The 19,331-nt window shown below is 47.5% G+C and overlaps 1 protein-coding gene across 1 annotated transcript; it reads left to right on the forward strand.

The window, feature by feature from the left end:
• Positions 1–1,705: 1,705 nt before the first annotated feature.
• LOC148046937 (zona pellucida sperm-binding protein 3-like) lies at positions 1,706–18,501 on the forward strand. Its single transcript, XM_087715036.1, has 12 exons — positions 1,706–1,879; positions 3,249–3,367; positions 5,645–5,748; positions 6,450–6,627; positions 8,053–8,173; positions 9,415–9,506; positions 10,073–10,203; positions 11,856–11,978; positions 15,475–15,582; positions 16,879–16,959; positions 17,068–17,178; positions 18,428–18,501. Exons 1-12 carry the CDS (start codon positions 1,721–1,723, stop codon positions 18,499–18,501), a joined length of 1,401 nt encoding a protein of 466 aa, XP_087571162.1. The 5' UTR covers positions 1,706–1,720.
• The last annotated feature ends 830 nt before the right edge of the window (positions 18,502–19,331 follow it).

Here is a 19,331-nt window from a genome sequence, read left to right on the forward strand (position 1 = left end):
CTCCCACAATCCTTAGCTCCCATCTTCACCAGGGAACCGGGCAAAAGAAGTCCAGATGCCAGCTGAAAAGGTGGCATTGACTCTTTTGACTGCACCTGCTAGACATCCATGGGCCATGCCCATGGCTGAGGACAATGGGAGCTGGAGTCCTGCAGTCAATCGGAAGTAAAGCCCAATTATGCACTAAGCCAAGCGAGTCTCCAAACCAGGCCCCTTTAAGACTTTGGACTTCAACTCCCAGAATTCCTCAGCCCGCTGTTCTTCCTCTTTATGACTGGTGGACTTCAACTCCCAGAATTCCTCAGTCAGCTGTGCTTCCTCTTTAAGACTTGTGGACTTCAACTCCCAGAATTCCTCAGCCAGCTGTTCTTCCTCTTTATGACTGGTGGACTTCATCTTCCAGAATTCCTCAGCCCGCTGTTCTTCCTCTTTATGACTTGTGGACTTCATCTCCCAGAATTCCTCAGCCAGCATGGAATTCTGATGAATTCTGGGAATTGAAGTCCACAAGTCTTAAAGGGGCCAGTTTTGCAGCCCGCCACACCCCCACCCTGGACTAGGCTAACCTGGTTTAAGACCGAGGCTGCTCTGCAAACCCACTCTTTCTCGGGTGAACAACTTCCTGTGGTTCTAGGACTTCCTACTTAACTTGCCAAAGCTCTTAACGTTACAATGACTTCAGTCATATCTGATCTCACTACATTGTAAAACTCAGGCATCTAACCTAACATAGAGAGATTCCTCTCTGGCAGAGTCTTTATCTTAGCCTGGGATTAAAGAGGCTGGATCCCATCGGCTGAGGCACCAACAGCTATTCTCCAAGGCAGCTGAAGGTAGAACAAGAAGCAATGGGTGGAAACTAATCAAGGAGAGAAGCAACTTAGGAGAAATTTCCTGACAGTTGGAACAATTAATCAGTGGAACAGAAGTTGTGAATGTCCCAACGCTGGAAGTCTTTAAGAAGAGGCTGGATAGCCATTTGTCTAGAACGGTGTAGGGTTTCCTGCCTAGGCAGCGGGTTGGACTAGATGACCTCCAAGGTCCCTTCCAACTCTGCTATTGTGTTGTATTATTGCATTAGAACTAAGGAGAAATTTCCTGACAGTGAGAACAATTAATCAGTGGAACAGAAGTTGTGAATGTCCCAACACTCTTTAAGAAGATGCTGGATAGCCATTTGTCTGAAGTGATGTAGGGTTTCCTGCATGGACTAGATGACCTCCAAGGTCCCTTCCAACTCTGCTATTGGATTGTATTGAATTGGGGCGGAAACCTGGGGGCGAAAAAGGGGCAGCAAAGGGTAGGGGGGAGAACAACCCCATTCCGCTTCCTGCTTTGGAATATCATGGTTCAGCAAATCATGATTTGATTAAACCAGAGTTCCATCACCAACGAAGGGCTTATAATGATCCATTGTAGCCTCTTCCCCCCCCCTCTTGTCTGATCCTCTCCTGCAGCCCCTTTCCTGCCTGTCTTCTTCCCTGCCGCACCTGTCTGAGTGGGCGTGGCCGAGGTTAATTACACAGGTGGGGGAGCCACAGGTGAGTGGCTGGCTCCAAACAGCCTCACCTGCCTGAAGCTGAGCTCTACGTGTGTGTGCTGGCCGGCTATGGATGCCTGGCTCTTTCTCCCACTGCTGGCTCTGCTCCTGCAGGGGTGCCCTGCCAGGATGCCCACTTATGCCCACCCCCAGGTGGAGGTGCGCTGTGGGCCACAAAACATGGTGGTGACCGTCCGCAGGGACCTCTTTGGGATGGGCAAGTTGGTTGACCCCACGGAGCTGGCCTTGGGACCTGCGGCCTGTCCCCCTTTGAGCCTGGGGGCCGGCGGTGTGGTGGTCTTCGAAGCGGGTCTCCATGAGTGCGGGAGCGTGGTACAGGTAATGCCCGTCGAGGGGACTGGGGGGGGCTCTGGGAGGAAGGAGAGGGGAAGTTGGGGGTCTGGAGAGCATCTCTTCTGTGTTTCACAGCCTTGAGCACTTGCAAGAGGCCTGGACTTCAACTCCCAGAATTCCCCAGCCAGCCTGGGAAGGCTGGCTGGGGAATTCTGGGAGTTGAAGTCCAGGCCTCTTGCAAGTGCTCAAAATTTGATTAAAGGAAAAAATAAAAAAACACAGAGACAATTTTACCTGGAAACCATTTCTGGACTTTGCACTTGGGGGAGAAAAAAACTTAATTAGTTTGGGAGTTTGCCAAGAAGGTTGGTTGTTATAGAAAACAGCTAGTATGGAAAGAAAATAAAATAAAATAAAAAAAGAAATGCCATCCCAAAAAGAGAAACAACTTAAAAACAAGGGAGAGAAACAGTGGGAGGCAAGAAAAAGAGGAATTTAAAGGAGGGTTACTCAACTACGTTATAGAAGAATGATAGGGGAAATTCAGAAGATACAATAACATACAAAAGGGGAATTTAAGAGTAGAAGATAGAAGGACAAAAACTGGAGAAAAACAGAACATCAAAGAGAGCAAAAGACGAGAGGAGAAAAGGAAGAAGGTAAAAAAAGAGAGATATTAGCAGAAAATGAAATACCTTGATACTGCTGGTGATATATAGTTAACTACAATAATACCGTTCAGTGGGGATAACCGAGGAAGTGAAATGCTTGTTATATTAAAATGATAACTCGGTGATATATGCTGCGTATCGAAATTAGAAAATGGAAAATGAAATGATAAAGTTGGTATAGTTTTTTTTCCCCCACCGCAAAATGATTTGGTTGACGTGCGAAGAAAAATGTCAATTTGAGATGGGAATATGGGAAGGAATTGAATTTATTGCATTTATATGCCGTCCTTTTCCCCGAAGGGAATAACGGGGCCGAATTTTGGAAATGATCAGGAGATGTAAAATTGGTTCTGTGCAAGAGAGAATATTTGAAAAGAGGTTTGAAAATTTGCAACAAAAAATAAAAACTTTACCGGGAAATAAAAGAAATGATATAATAACAGTCAAAACAAAATAATTGAGGTTTGATGTTATTACCTTATTCTGCCCCCCCTCAAAATGCTTTTTTAAATTTTATTTTCCCTTTTATCCTACGCTGGTTTATCTTCTCCCTTATCGTCTCCTTATTTTCATATTTTGATAAAATATAATCGATAGTTTTATATTTTGATAAACTAATAAAATAACGGAAACCACGATATCCTAGTCCTTCCTGGTGGTCCCCTTTCCAGAGAGTTGCCGCCGGCTCCTTGTGGGGGGCACCGTGCATTTGCCCCACAGCAAGCCCCCTCCCCTCTTTTCAGATGACCCCCAACTTCCTGATCTACCAGACCCAGCTCTCCTACAGGCCTTCGCTGACCAACCACCCGGTCATTGCCCGAAGTCGTGGTACCACCATCGGGCTGGAATGCCGCTATCCCAGGTGAGGATGGGACGGGGCTAAGCCGGGGAGGGAGGGAAGGTAAGAAGGGGCGGGGGGCTTTGTCCTATGGGGTCTTCCTCCTGGCTGTTGGGGAAGGTTACAGAGAGGGCAATTCCATTAGGGAGGGAGGGAAGAAGGGAGAACACGGGGGGAGGCAAGTAGACAAAAGAAAGGAGGAAGGAAGGAAGAGAAGGAAGGAAGGAAAGAAAGAAAGAAGGGAAAGGGGAATGAAGGGAGGGAAAGGAACAGAGAAGGGAGGGAGGGAAGAAGGAAGGACACTGAAGGAGGAAGGAAGTAGACAAAAGAAAAGAAGGAAGGAAGGAAGAGAAGGAAGGAAGAGAAGGAAGGAAGGAAGAGAAGGAAGAAAGGAAAGGAAGGAAAAAGGAATGAAGGCAGGGAAAGGAACAGAGAAGGGAGGGAGGGAAGAAGGAAGGACACTGAAGGAGGAAGGAAATAGACAAAAGAAAGGAGGAAGGAAAGAAGAGAAGGAAGGAAGAGAAGGAAGGAAGGAAGAGAAGGAAGAAAGGAAAGGAAGGAAAAAGGAATGAAGGCAGGGAAAGGAACAGAGAAGGGAGGGAGGGAAGAAGGAAGGAAGAGAAGGAAGGAAAGAAATAAGGAAAAGGAGAATGAAGGGAGGGAAAGGAACAGAGAAGGGAGGGAAGAAGGAAGGAAGGAAAGAAATAAGGAAAAAAGGAATGAAGGGAGGGAAAGGAACAGAGGAGGGAAGAAGAAGGACACTGAAGCAGGGAGGGAGGAAAATAGACAAAAGAAAGGAGGAAGGAAGGAAGAAAAGAAAGGAAGGAAAGAAGGAAAAAGGGAAGGGAGGGAGGGAAAGGGACAGAGAAGGGAGGGAGGGAAGAAGGAAGGACACTGAAGGAGGAAGGAAGGAAGAGAAGGAAGAAGGGAAGAAGGAAAAAAGGAATGAAGGGAAAAGGACAGAGAAGGGAGGGAGGGAGAAAGAAGGGAGGGAAGGAAAATAGACAAAAGAAGGTAGGTAAGAAGGAAGGAACAAAGGAAGGAAGAGAAGAAAGGAAGGAAGGAAGAAAAGAAATAAGGAAAGGGGAATGAAGGGAGAGAAAGGGACAGAGAAAGGAGGGAGGGAAGAAGGAAGGACACTGAAGGAGGAAGGAAGTAGACAAAAGAAAGGAGGAAGGAAAGAAGAGAAGGAAGGAAGGAAGAGAAGGAAGAAAGGAAAGGAAGGAAAAGGGGAATGAAGGGTGGGAAAGGAACAGAGAAGGGAGGGAGGGAAGAAGGAAGGAAGAGAAGGAAGGAAAGAAATAAGGAAAAAGGGAATGAAGAGAGGGAAAGGAATAGAGGAGGGAAGGACACTGAAGCAGGGAGGGAGGAAAATAGACAAAAGAAAGGAGGAAGGAAGAGAAGGAAGGAAGGAAGAAAAGAAAGGAAGGAAGGAAAGAAGGAAAAGGGGAATGAAGGGAGGGAAAGGGAGAGAGAAGGGAGGGAGGGAAGAAGGACACTGAAGGAGGAAGGAAGAGAAGGAAGGAAGGAAAGAAGGAAAAAAAGGAAGGAAGGGAAAAGGACAGAGAAGGGAGGGAGGGAGAAAGAAGGGAGGGAAGGAAAATAGACAAAAGAAGGTAGGTAAGAAGGAAGGAACAAAGGAAGGAAGAGAAGAAAGGAAGGAAAGAAAGAAATAAGGAAAAGGGGAATGAAGGGAGGGAAAGGGACAGAGAAAGGAGGGAGGGAAGAAGGAAGGACACTGAAGGAGGAAGGAAGTAGACAAAAGAAAGGAAGGAAGGAAGGAAGAGAAGGAAGGAAAGAAGAAAAAAGGAATGAAGGGAAAGGAACAGAAGGGAGGGAGGAAGGAAGAAGGGAGGGAAGGAAAATAGTCAAAAGAAGGAAGGAAGGAAGGAAGGAAGGAAGGAAGGAAGGAAGGAAGGAAGGAAGGAAGGAAAGAAAACCCTTGCTGGCTGGGGAATTCTGGGAGTTGAAGTCTACGCATCGTCAAGTGAAGAAGGTTGAAGAGACACAGACTTAGGTGGCAAATGTTTCTGCAGCTTTGTGCTCTGACCAAGGGGAGAAAAGGGGGCAGGAATAGGCCCAGAAGTGGGGAGGGGGTTCCACCTGCATACGAGCCGGCACCCCCAGATCACACTACGCCATTTATCGTGGCTCAGTCCTCGTCCCTGTCATTACGACGGAGGGCCCATTCTTCTACGAGGACCATAGGAAGCCCGGGAGGGGGGGGAGCGGGAACACGGGAGATCCAGGGGGTGGAGAGAAACTGGAACCCCCCTCCCCATTCTCTCTTCCTTCTTACAGGAAGGAGAACGTGACCAGGAGAGCCTTCCACCCGACCTGGCTCCCCTTCCAGTCCACGGCCGTGAGGGAAGCCAAGTTGGGGTTCTCCTTGAGGCTGATGAGCGGTAAGGCGGCTGAGGAGAGGGGGTTGGGGTGGGGGGCTCTGGGAGTTGAAGCCCAGACCCCTAAAAGTCGCCGAGAGGGAGAGAACCCCACTTACTAGCATACTTCTCCCTTGGCCAAGCAGGAGGACCATCTAGGGTGGACCTCAGATCTCCTGGAAGATGCTCGCAGTTGGGGTTGACTTTTCCGCCAACTGACATCCCCTCCCCCAATTTTTGGCATCCTGGGTCGTGGTAACTGGTGGTGGGGTAGGTCCCCCACCAGCTGACCAGGTGCAGCTGGCTGGGGAGGGGGGTGCAACACGTGGAAGGCTCCCCTCAGTTCCTCGGCTCATCCGAGCTGCGGCTGAGCCCGCTGCCCTCGCCTGCCAACACCCTCTCCTCCCGCCGACGCCCTCGCCAGCATGCGAAGCTTGACAGCGGCTTTGGGAGATGCTGGCCAGTGGGGGGGGGGCTAGGCTAGCGCCAATGCAGCCTACCTGTGCGTAGGCAGAAGGAGGGAGTTGCGTGGATGAAGAGGGCAAAGGTAAGGCAGGGCAAGCATCCGAGCGAGCCAGTTCAGGGGCGTGGCCAGCCAGTTTTCACTAGCAGTATGGTGATCCACTCCCAGTTCTCTGAAACCGGTTCAAACTGGGGGCAACCCACCTCTGGATGAGTAAGTGGGTGGCCCAACCCACTGGAGCTTTGCGTCTTTCTTGGCACAGATGACTGGATGGCCGAAAGAGTCTCTGGCCGCTTCCTACTGGGTGAGCCCTTGCGCCTCCAGGCCGATGTCCAAGCGGAGAACCACCTGCCCCTGAGGCTCTGGGTGGACAGCTGCAGAGCCAGCATGAGCCCCATGCCAGCCTCCGGGCCCCAGTATGAGATTATGGGCGCCAGCGGGTAAGAGACGCACAGGGGAAAGGATGATTGAGACATGGAACGGCTGCTCGCCAGAGGCGATGGGTGCTGCTCCATCATGGGGGGGTTCTCCGGAACCATTTGCCCGGGAGGTGTCCTGCTTTGGGCAGGGGGTTGGACTAGAAGACCTCCAAGGTCCCTTCTGAGCCCTAAGAATCTATGGTCTTCCTTTCTTTCTCTTTTCTGTCAATCAATCAATTAATCAACCACTCTATCATTTCTGTCTATCTGTCTGATCCATCCACCCACCCAACAATCCATCCATCCATCCATCCATCCATCATCCATCCATCCATCCATCCATCCACCCACCCACTCATCCATCTACCCATCCATCCATCCATCATCCATCCAACCAACCAATCATCCATCCATCTACCCATCCATCCATCCATCCAACCATCCATCCATCCAACCAACCAACATCCATCCACCACCCAACAATCCATCCATCCATCCATCATCCATCCATCCATCCATCCATCCATCCAAACATCCATCCATCCATCCATCCATCCATCCAAGCATCCATCCATCCATCCAACCAACCGTCCGTCCGTCCGTCCAACCATCCATTCATCCATCCCTCCAACCATCCATCCATCCATCCAAACATCCATCCATCCATCCATCCATCCATCCATCCATCCATCCATCCATCCATCCAACCATCCATCCATCCATCCATCCATCCATCCATCCATCCATCCATCCAAACATCCATCCATCCATCCATCCATCCATCCATCCAAACATCCATCCATCCATCCATCCAACCATCCATCCATCCATCCAACCATCCATCCATCCATCCATCCATCCATCCATCCATCCATCCATCCATCCATCCATCCATCCATCCATCCATTGGTTCTTCATCAATGATGAGAGAACCGAGTATCCCAGATGGCCTAAGGATTGATCCTTGGGCCCTGCGGGGTGGAGGGTGGGGCTAGAAGCTACCAGCAGCAGGGCTGGGTGGGAGAGACGCACGGGTGATACTAAATACATAGTCCTCGACTTACGGCCACAACGGAGCCCAACATTTCAAAACTGTTAAGTAAGACGGTTGTTAACTGAGTTTTGCCTCCTTTTACAACCATTCTTGCCACAGTCATTAAATGAATCCCTGCATTTGTTGAGCCAATCCAGCTTCCCCCATGGACGTTGCTGGCCAGAAGGTCGCAAAAGGGGATCACGTGACCCCTGGACCGTCATAAATACGAGTCGGTTGCAAAGTGGCCGGATTTTGATCCCGCAGCCACACGTGTGAAAAACAGACATAAGTTGATTTTTTTTTCAAAGTTTGAACGAAAGGTTGTAAGTCGAGGACTGCCTGGGAGAGCCATGATTTGGGGAAACTGGGGGGGGGGGTCTTACCGTCAGCTGATAGCCCCTCCCCCGCAGATGCCTACTTGACGGGCAGCAAGAAGGGGTCTCATCCGCCTTTCTCGCCCCACGGCTGCGCCAGGAGACTCTGCGTTTCACCGTGGACGCCTTCAGATTCACCAGAGAGGCCCAGAAACCGGTTGGTTCTGCTGTGGAGGATGGGTTGGGGTGTGACGGGGAGGGGGTGTCTCCTTGGCTGGGATGGATTCTGCTCCTTCAAGCCCCTTCCCTCCAGGAGCGGCAACATTTTGCTGGCTGGGGGCTTCTGGGAGTTGTAGTCCACGCGGCTTAACCTGGTGGTGAAATCTGAAAAATGCTTGGCACCGGTTCTGTGGGGGTGGCTTGGTGGAGGAGGGTCATGTGACCGAGTGGGCATGGCCAACCTTTTTCCTCATTTTTTTTTCTGCTGGTTCGAGCAAATAGGAAAAAATGCTTTAAAAAGTGGTTCTGATGATCAGATGGATCCGTGCAATTGTCCGAACCTTCTTCCCCCAACTTTTTAAAGCATTTTATTCGCCGGAATTGGCAGTTAAAAAATGCTTTAAAATAGTAGTTAAAAAATGCTTTAAAAAGTGGAAAAACGGTTCCATGACAATCAGTTGTGTTGGCTGATTGTCAGAAACTTTTTATTTCACTTTTTAAAGCAACTTTTTACTATCTATTCACCAGAACTGGTTTAAAATATGCTTTTAAAAGGTAGTTAAAAATGCTTTAAAAAGTGATTGTTGTGGAATCTTACCCCCCCCCTTTTTAAAGCATTTTTTAACTACTTAATCACCAGAACCAGTAGTGAAAATATGTTTTACAAAGTGTGGGGGGGAGGTTCTGTGTGCCACAGCTGATTGTCACAAAACCTTTTATTCCCCACTTTTTCTAGCATGTTTTTTTTAACTACCAGTTCTAATGAACTGGTCAGAACTGGTAGCATTTCCCCCGTCTGAACGTTGAGTCTGAGAAACACCGTGGGAACTAAATTATAGGACGATGTGAAGAATGAATCCTGGATCCACCCGAGTAGCTACATTCACACAAACACGCACACACTTTCCTTATCCTGGTTTAGCCATTTTTGGCTCTGGAGCCGAACTAGCAAAACTCCACTAAAGAAACCCGGTTTCGCGTACAGAGCCGAGAATCCAGGATGGATGCCAGGCCTATCACAACCTCATCGCTGTGCCCAGATGGCGCACGGGTTTCATCCAAATTGAGCCCAAGGATGGAGGCATCATTGGCCCTCAACAAGGAAGTTTAGCTGGCAAGGGGGGATTCTGGGAGTTGAGTCACGTAGGTTGAGATAGATATACCTTTTATGGCCAAAAAAAGAGGAAGAATTCCTTCCACTGGGAATTGGGGATTAAAAATTCCACTTTCTTTTCCTAGATTTACATCACCTGTCGCCTGAAAGTCACTCCGGGAGATGTGGCGCCAGATGTTTTGAACAAAGCTTGTTCCTTCGACGCTGCCAGCCGTTCGTGAGTTCACCCCCCCTTCCCAATACCCACCATCTTCAACTTTACGACCAACGGAGCCCAACGCTTCTAGATTCACCCCCTTCTTGAGTGAATTCCGCCTCGTTTTACGACCTTTCTGCTGCGGTTGTTCAGCGAATCGTTAAGTTAGAAGCACTAACTTAAGAAAGGGGGATTTCGTGACCCCAGGGATGTGACGACGGTCATAAATACGAGTCGAATTGCCGAGTGTCGAAATTTTGCCAAGGGGCCAATTGCCGAGTGCCGAATTTCGATGGGCATGCAGTTATAAGTATGAAAAACGGTCATAAGTCTCTGCAGTTTTGAATGGCCACGAAATGAACTACCTGCATCAGCCCAGTTCAAAGGCCAGATGTTTCTAGCACGTTTATAAGTGCGTTTTGAGAGCTGCAGCGTGGAAAAAAGGAGTGGGTTGGGGGGGGGGAGAGCAGGAGACCCCTAGGAAATTTAGCCATCGGGGTTTTGCAAGGTTTATAACTTCCTGCTCTCCCAAATAGCCAGCGGTTCTAGCCAGCCTTCTACACCCAGATGTTTTTTTCCCCTGGCAGGTGGGTCCCAGTGGAAGGACCGGCTGCCATCTGCAGCTGTTGCGAGACCCGGAGCTGCGGTGGGGCAGAGGAGGGGCAGGACCCCCAAGGCCCTGACTATGGAGAGATGGCCTGGGAAAGGAGCTTGACTGGTAAACGGAGTCGGGGGGGGGTCAACGTCGGGAAACGAGATTTACGGGGGGGGGGTCTGCATTTGGGCTACACAAATCCAGGCGATCTTTAGAACCCTGTTTTGGGGGGGGACAGGGGGTTGGACTAGATGACCTCCAAGATCCCTCCCAACTCGGTTAATTTGCCCCCTTTAAGATGGGCGGGACTTCAACTCCCAGAATCCCCCAGGCCGCTGTTGAAAACACTGTGAACAGAGGGCAACAAATTGGGACACCGCCCTTGTCTGCTGCTGCCCCCTGGTGACCATTTGTGGTTCTGCGGCCCTTTTCTAAGCTCAGAAAAAGCCAATATTGGCTGGTTCTCCCCCCCCCACCCCGTTGCATCCTGGTACAAAGCCCCCTCCCCTAATGGAGCCCCCTCCCCTAAAGAAGCCAGAACGGGCTGGGCTTCCTAGTGTCCCAACTGAGGCATGCTAAGCCAGAATCAGGATGGTTCAAGGAAGAAGGGTTGCAGGAAATTGGGGGTGTCTAGTTTAATGAAAAGGAGGACTAAGGGGGACACGATAGCAGTCTTCCAGTATTTGAGGGGCTGCCCCCTCCCCAAAAGTGTCTTCCCAGTCAATACAAATTATTACATTATTATCATTATCAGTCATTGATTTAACAATAGTTTGACTAAGTTCAACTTACTTTCCCCCCTTTTTTCACCGTTTAAAGTTTATACCAAATTTCCTCTTATCAAACCAATACATATGTATACGTTGTTATCATTATCAATTATTTATCTAACTTTATCCATTATCACTACATTTTTAACCTAATGCTCTAATTTTAACTAATTTTAACTCGTATTTTATTATTCATTTTCATATCTCAACCTGGGTCTTTCCATTCAATACGAATTATACATTTTATAATTATAATAATACATTATTATCATTATCAGTCATTTTATTTAACAATAGTTTGACTAAGTTTAACTTACTTTTCCCCCCTTTTTTCACCATTTAAAGTTTATACCAAATTTCCTCTTATCAAACCAATACATATGTATACGTTGTTATCATTATCAATTATTTATCTAACTTTATCCATTATCACTACATTTTTAACCCAACGCTCTTTTTAACTAAATTTAACTCGTATTTTATTATTCATTTTCATATCTCAACCTGGGTCTTTCCATTCAATACGAATTATACATTTTATAATTATAATAATACATTATTATCATTGTCAGTCGTTAATTTAACAATAGTTTGACTAAGTTCAACTTACTTTTCTCCCTTTTTTTCACCATTTAAAGTTTATACCAAATTTCCTCTTATCAAACCAATACATATGTATACGTTGTTATTATTATCAATTATTTATCTAACTTTATCCATTATCACCACATTTTTAACCTAATGCTCTAATTTTAACTAAATTTAACTCGTATTTTATTATTCATTTTCATATCTCAACCTGGGTCTTTCCATTCAATACGAATTATACATTTTATAATTATAATAATACATTATTATCATTGTCAGTCATTTTATTTAACAATAGTTTGACTAAGTTTAACTTACTTTTCCCCCCTTTTTTCACCATTTAAAGTTTATACCAAATTTCCTCTTATCAAACCAAGAATGGTTCAGCTAAAACTCACCTTCTTAACGTCCCCACAGTGGAGACAACGGACACCCCCGAGGTTGCTTTGGCCCTGGGACCCCTTTTCGTCTTGGACCCTCAGCAGGGAAGCACCGGTCAGTTTCCTGGAGAAGCTGCAGAAGAGGAGATGGCCAAGGAAGGTACCGGACTCTTCTCTCGTTACGAAACGTTTGGGGATCCAGGGACGCCCCCCATGTGACTTTAGAGACGCCTGCTGTCCGGGGAGAAACTCCCACGCATTATTTTCACTTCCCTTTTCCATACTCAGAAATCCTCATCAATCACTTTCTCTGGAACTCTTTCACTTCCCACCCACACTCTGGTTCACGGAAAACACTTTCTCCTGCCCGCGTGGGGGGGGGGGGAGTCCTCGACTTGCGAATACTCGCTTAGCGGCCAAAGAGCTTGGATATGCACAGGTAGCCCTCGGCCCCGAAATTTAGCTTTGTGAAAGGAGACACGGAGCTTTGCCCCGCCGGACGGCTTTTCCTGGCCACCGTCGTTAAGTGAATCGCCGCGGGGGGTCGGTCAGAGACACGGTGGCTAAGTGAATCGGGCTTCCCCGTCGGGTTTAGCTGGTCTGAAGGTCGTAAAAGAGGATCACGCGGGAGACGGCATAAGTACAAATCCGTTGTTAAGCTGATCGCGGGAATGCCACGACCACCGTAAGAAAACCGTCTTAAGAAAAAGAGAGAGTTGCAAAATGCCGTCGTAACTTTGAATGGTCCCTGCAGCTACTTACGACCTGGATTTAAAATTCCGATGGCCGGCCTCTCCCGCCCTGCCCCTGGATTTGCACAACGGCATTTGGGGCCCTTGACAAAATCGGGCCACAAATTTTGCAGCGTTCCTCGGTCACTGAGATTTATGATTTCGCCCCCCTCCCCAACAGGCGTGCCCATCATAATTGCTGATCGTAATATCATCCTCATCATCCTTTATTCTCTTGAATGCTTTTATAGCACCCAGCAGTAGTTTATTATCCCCTGCATTCCCACCCTCTACTAAAGTTAAAAAAAACAAAACACGGGAGCATTCATCGTGATGAAACTTTGCAGATTCCAATAATAAATGGATTGGTCTTCCCCCCCCTCCCGCCCCCCCCCCCCCCGAAATCAGTAGCTTATTTTTATTTATTTTTTGCCCAGAATTTGCCAGAGCTATCGGAAGAAATGTCCTTCTGAGTTCAGTTCCAAGTGAGGGAAGAAAGACACTGGAAACGATGGTAGCTGATTGGAAAGATGGTTTTAATGATGGACAGGATCCGCCTGGTTTGAGATCCTTATTTCAAGTTTTTAAAATAAGTTTAAAAAGTTTTAAATCTTTAAAGGTAAAGGTTTAAAGTTTTCAAGTCTTTTAGATTTACAGTTTTCAAGTCTTTTAGATTCAAAGATCCTGCAAAAGATTTAAGTCTTTTAGATTTAAAGATTTCAAACCTTTTAGATTTAAAGATTTCAAGTCTCTTGGATGCAAAGATCCTGCAAAAGATTTAAGTCTTTTAGATTTAAAGATTTCAAGTCTCTTGGATGCAAAGATCCTGCAAAAGATTTAAGTCTTTTAGATTTAAAGATTTCAAGTCTTTTAGATTTACAGTTTTCAAGTCTTTTACATTTAAAGATTCTACAAAAGATTTTAAAGTCTTTTAGATTTAAAGATCCTGCAAAAGATTTAAAAGTCTTTTAGATTTAAAGATTTCAAGTCTTTTAGATTTACAGTTTTCAAGTCTTTTACATTTAAAGATTCTACAAAAGATTTAAAAGTCTTTTAGATTTAAAGATCCTGCAAAAGATTTAAAAGTCTTTTAGATTTAAAGATTTCAAGTCTTTTAGATTTACAGTTTTCAAGTCTTTTAGATTCAAAGATCCTGCAAAAGATTGAAAAGTCTTTTAGATTTAAAGATTTCAAGTCTTTTAGATTTACAATTTTCAAGTCTTTTAGATTCAAAGATCCTTCAAAAGATTTAAAAGTCTTTTAGATTTAAAGATCCTGCAAAAGATTGAAAAGTCTTTTAAAGATCCTGCAAAAGATTTAAAAGTCTTTTAGATTTAAAGATCCTGCAAAAGATTTAAAAGTCTTTTAGATTTAAAGATTTCAAGTCTTTTAGATTTACAGTTTTCAAGTCTTTTAGATTCAAAGATCCTGCAAAAGATTTAAAAGTCTTTTAGATTTAAAGATTTCAAGTCTTTTAGATTTACAGTTTTCAAGTCTTTTAGATTCAAAGATCCTGCAAAAGATTTAAGTCTTTTTAGATTTAAAGATTTCAAACCTTTTAGATTTAAAGTTCCTGAAAAAGATTTCAAGTCAGCTTGAACAGCTGGGGAGGAACCCCCGCAAACATCTGGAGGAAGGAAGCAGAGACTCAATAAAACGACGAGGCAGCATTTTAATTCCCGGGGGGGGGGTTGTCGAGGGCAAAGGGATCGCGCAAATGTCACCCCGCCTTGGACAAACGGTTGCCAAAACTTTTGTCCCAATTCAGGAGAAGCGGAAAACAAAATAAAACAACTGTTGTCCCCCCGCCCAACAAGTTCACAACGCTGAACAAATGTACAATTTTGCTGAGGTTTTGAAGTTTCCAAGAGGCTTGGGGGGGGCGGGGGGCTTCCTCTAAAAATAGAAGTTGTGCACAAGGAGCTTTGTGAGAAAGGGAAGTGCAGAAGAAATGCAGAATTGTGTGGTGTCCTGGACTCACAACTGGGTGCTTAGGGCAGTGTTTCTCAACCTTGGCCACTTGAAGATGTCCGGACTTCAACTCCCAGAGTTCCCCAGCCAGCGAATGCTGGTTGAAGTCCGGACATCTTCAAGTGGCCAAGGTTGAGAAACACTGTCCTAACCACTGCTGGGGAATTCTGGGAGTTGAAGTCCGGACATCTTCAAGTGGCCAAGGTTGAGAAACACTGTCCTAACCACTGCTGGGGAACTCTGGGAGTTGAAGTCCGGACATCTTCAAGTGGCCAAGGTTGAGAAACACTGTCCTAACCACTGCTGGGGAATTCTGGGAGTTGAAGTCCGGACATCTTCAAGTGGCCAAGGTTGAGAAACACTGTCCTAACCACTGCTGGGGAACTCTGGGAGTTGAAGTCCGGACATCTTCAAGTGGCCAAGGTTGGGAAACACTGTCCTAACCACTGCTGGGGAACTCTGGGGGTTGAAGTCCGGACATCTTCAAGTGGCCAAGGTTGAGAAACACTGTCCTAACCACTGCTGGGGAATTCTGGGAGTTGAAGTCCAGACATCTTCAAGTGGCCAAGGTTGAGAAACACTGTCCTAACCACTGCTGGGGAATTCTGGGGGTTGAAGTCCGGACATCTTCAAGTGGCCAAGGTTGAGAAACACTGGCTTAGGGAATACCTGAAGTTAACCGCGTCACTGGGAAAAAAAAGTGACTTATGAAAGTTTTTCACACTTACGACCATCGAAATGTCCCGAGGCCACAGGATTAAATTCAGACACTTGGCGACATGCTCATATTTATGATGATTTGCAGTGCCCCGGTCGTAAGTGTGAAAAACAGACATCACTCGCTGGTTTCAGTGCCGTTGTAGGTTGGAATCGTCACTAAACGGACTGTTGTAAAATGGGGACTACCTGTGTTATGAGTTGTCTAACAGGCGTTGAACTTTCTACTCCCGGCAGAATTGATACCAGCCGTGCCAAAGGTAACCCACCCGCCCTTCAGAGAGCAGGAGGGGTCTCCCAGCGCCTCGGTGGGTCGGAAGGATCATTTGGGGCTCCCCCTGGAAGGTAAGTGCCGGATAAGGCAGGGGTCTCCAACTTTGGCCACTTTGTGACTTCTGGACTTCAACTCCCAGAATTCCCCAGTCAGTTATGCTTTAAGATGATTGGACTACAACCCCCAGAATTCTTCAGTCAGTTATGCTTTAAGATATCTGGACTTCAAGTCCCAGAATTCCCCAGCCAACCATGTTTTAAGGTATCTGGACTTCAACTCCCAGAATTCCTCAGTCAGTTATGCTTTAAGATGATTGGACTACAACCCCCAGAATTCCCCAGTCAGTTATGCTTTAAGATGATTGGACTACAACCCCCAGAATTCCTCAGTCAGTTAGGCTTTAAGATATCTGGACTTCAACTCCCAGAATTCCCCAGTCAGTTATGCTTTAAGATGATTGGACTACAACCCCCAGAATTCCTCAGTCAGTTAGGCTTTAAGATATCTGGACTTCAACTCCCAGAATTCCCTAGCCAGCCATGCTTTAAGATGATTGGACTTCAAGTCCCAGAATTCCTCAGTCACTTATGCTTTAAGATAGCTGAACTACAACTCCCAGAATTCCTCAGTCACTTATGCTTTAAGATAGCTGAACTACAACTCCCAGAATTCCTCAGTCACTTATGCTTTAAGATATCTGAACTACAACTCCCAGAATTCCTCAGTCACTTATGCTTTAAGACATCTGGACTTCAACTCCCAGAATTCCTCAGTCAACCATGCATTATGATGATTGGACTATGCTGCTATGCTGGCTGAGGAATTCTGGGAGTTGAAGTCCACAAGTTGCCAAGGGGCGAAGGTTGGGTAAAGAATCCTCGCCATATCGGTCATCTGCTTTGTTCCAATGGCCCCCTTCCAATTGTTGGATCACAAAGCCCATCATTCCCTGAGCCCTCGCTTGACTTCTGGAAGGGCGTTCGGAAATGCCCTCCGTATAAAACATCGTTTTCAAGCCTTCCGTTTTCCCAGCTTGCTCTGCTAACGGGGCGTTCGGTCTGAGGGGACCACTTCCTTGGGTGGGTCTAGAGTGGGGCGGTGGCCTAGAGGCGGAGTTCTTGCCTCCCGATCAGGAGGCGGTGAGTTTGATCCCAGGTAGAGTCCGATATTTCTCGCTCTGGGCACAATGAGAATATATCTGCCGAACAAAACTCCTCATCGGCAACAGGGAAAAGCATCCGGCCAGTAAAAAAACCCACTCAGTTCAATTCAGTTGCCCTGATTCCACCCCGCAAGGGATGATGGGGGTCATTAAAAGAAGATAACGACTTCCTTGGGTTGCTCTAACGCTGCTTCTCCCTTGCCAGCGCTTGTCCAGCAAGGCCCCCTCTTCTTCAGTGGGGCAGAAGAAGGCTCGGGGTTCGGAGATCCGACGGGAGTAACCGCAGGCCGCGGGCCTCATAAGCAGCAGCCGGCCTCCCTGCCCCAGCGAGCGCTTGCTCTGGCACCGACGTTGGCACCCGCTCGCCCGCCACAGCCCCCATTCTCTGGCACAGAGAGATCAGCGCTGACCATCAAGGCGGAGGGGGTGCCCGGCCCCCCGGAAGATGCGGCCGCCTTCACCCCTGCAAAGCTCCCCAAAGCAGCAGTAAACATGGCAGCCAAAGGTGAGAAGGGCGGAGCCAAAGCAGAGGGGCAGAAAGCTTTGGCCTGCCGGGCGGGGGGGGGGAAGGACCTTGGAGGTCTTCTAGTCCACCCCCTTGCTCTAGCAGGAGGCTCCTTTTAGACAAAGGGCTCCCTAATCTCTTTTTTAAAGCCGCCAGTCTTAAAGTTGCTGACCAGGGCATTCTGGGAGTTGTAGTCCAGTAGTCTTAAACTTGCTGACTAGGGCATTCTGGGAGTTGTAGTCCAGTAGTCTTAAACTTGCTGGCTGGGGCATTCTGGGAGTTGTAGTCCAGTAGTCAAACTTGCTGCCCAGGGCATTCTGGGAGTTGTAGTCCAGTAGTCTTAAACTTGCTGACCAGGGCATTCTGGGAGTTGTAGTCCAGTAGTCTTAAACTTGCTTAGGGCATTTTGGGAGTTGTAGTCCAGTAGTCTTAAACTTGCTGGCTGGGGCATTCTGGGAGTTGTAGTCCAGTAGTCTTAAACTTGCTGACTAGGGCATTCTGGGAGTTATAGTCCAGTAGTCTTAAACTTGTTGCCCAGGGCATTCTGGGAGTTATAGTCCAGTAGCCTTAAACTTGCTGGCTGGGGCATTCTGGGAGTTGTAGTCCAGTAGTCTTAACCTTGCTGGCAGGGGCATTCTGGGAGTTGTAGTCCAGTCATCTTAAACTTGCTGCCCAGGGCATTCTGGGAGTTGTAGTCCAGTAGCCTTAAACTTGCTGGCTGGGGCATTCTGGGAGTTGTAGTCCAGTAGTCTTAAACTTGCTCTCCGGGGCATTCTGGGAGTTGTAGTCCAGTAGTCTTAAACTTGCTGTCCGGGGCATTCTGGGAGTTGTAGTCCAGTAGTCTTAAACTTGCTGCCTGGGGCATTCTGGGAGTTGTAGTCCAGTCGTCTTAAACTTGCTGCCCGGGGCATTCTGGGAGTTGTAGTCCAGTAGTCTTAAACTTGCTGCCCGGGGCATTCTGGGAGCTGTAGTCCAGTAGTCTTAAACTTGCTGCCCAGGGCATTCTGGGAGTTGTAGTCCAGTAGTCTTAAAAGTTGTCAGACACCCCCAAATCAGTGTGTGTGGGGGGGGGGGCTGTTGTGTGTAGCTGAGCCTCGTCCTCCTTAGTGAAAACCCTTCTCTCTCTCTCCCTCTCTCTCTCTCTGTGCTTCTCCTTCAGACGGGAATCAACGCTGGGGGAAAATGCCCGGCTGGCCTCTGCTGCTGCTGCCAATGGGTGCCGTGGTCGTGGCCCTTCTCTCCCTGGCAGTTTGGCTTCTGGCCCGAAGACACCGACGCCTCCCCCGGGCCTCGTCCGTCAGCCTGGAATTGCAATGCAAATAAAACGGAGATTCGGCCTCGCGTGCCTCGCCTTCTGTCTCTCTTGGAGGGGGGGGGCTGAGGGGGGGGTTGTGTGTTTCCTGGGCACTAAGGGGGGGGGAATGCCCAGTGCCAGGCAAGGGGGTCCCCTGTGCTGCTGAGGAGAGATGTGGACCCCACCCCTTCAGCCAGGCCTGGCCTGGGGAGGGTGCTGGGGGTGCTCGGCAGGTGGAGGGGGCCATGCCCATGCCAGGCAGGGTGCCAGCTGGGCACCATCCCTCGAGGGCACCGATGTGGGGCATCCCTTGGGAAAACAGAGAGAGACAAAGAGGGAGAGTGAGAGAGAAAGAGAGAGAGAAAGAAGAAAGGAAAGAGAGAGAGAGAGAGAGAAGGAAGGAAAGAAAGAGAGTGAAAGAAAGAAGGAAGGAAAGACATGGAAAGAAAGAGAGGGAGAAAGAAGGAAAGAAAGGGAAAAGAAAGAGAAAGAAGAAAAGAGAGAAAGAAGGAAAGAGGGAGAGGGAGAGAGAGAGAAAGAGAGAGAAAGAAGGAAGGAGAGAAAGAGAAAAAGAAGGAAACAGAGACAAAGAAGGAAGGAAAGAGAGAGAGAAGAAAGAAAGAGGTAAAGAAGGAAGGAAAGAAAGAGATAAGGGAGGAAAGAAAGAGAGAGAAAGAGGGAAGGAACGCGGAGAAAGAAAGAGAAAGAAGGAAGGAAAGAAAGAGAAGGAAGGAAAGAGAGAGAAAGAAGGAAGGAAAGACAGAAAGAGAAAGAAGGAAAGAAAGAGACTATAAAGAGAGAAAGAAGAAAGAAGGAAGGAAGGAAAGAGAGAGAGAAAGAGGGAGAGGGAGAGAAAGAA

This window comes from Thamnophis sirtalis, unplaced genomic scaffold (assembly GCF_051295495.1).
Source record: "Thamnophis sirtalis isolate CommonGarterSnake01/CBP01778 unplaced genomic scaffold, rThaSir2_p1.2 scaffold_4, whole genome shotgun sequence".
Lineage (NCBI taxonomy): Eukaryota > Metazoa > Chordata > Lepidosauria > Squamata > Natricidae > Thamnophis > Thamnophis sirtalis.

What these genes read in the sequence shown, in the direction of transcription:
- LOC148046937 (XM_087715036.1), top strand. Translation starts at nt 1,721, where the DNA reads ATGGTGGTGACCGTCCGCAGGGACCTCTTTGGGATGGGCAAGTTGGTT. An exon ending in CTGGGAAAGGAGCTTGACTG is followed by an intron (nt 10,204 to 11,855) that starts GTAAACGGAGTC and finishes ACGTCCCCACAG; the next exon opens with TGGAGACAACGGACACCCCC. An exon ending in AGAGGAGATGGCCAAGGAAG is followed by an intron (nt 11,979 to 15,474) that starts GTACCGGACTCT and finishes TACTCCCGGCAG; the next exon opens with AATTGATACCAGCCGTGCCA.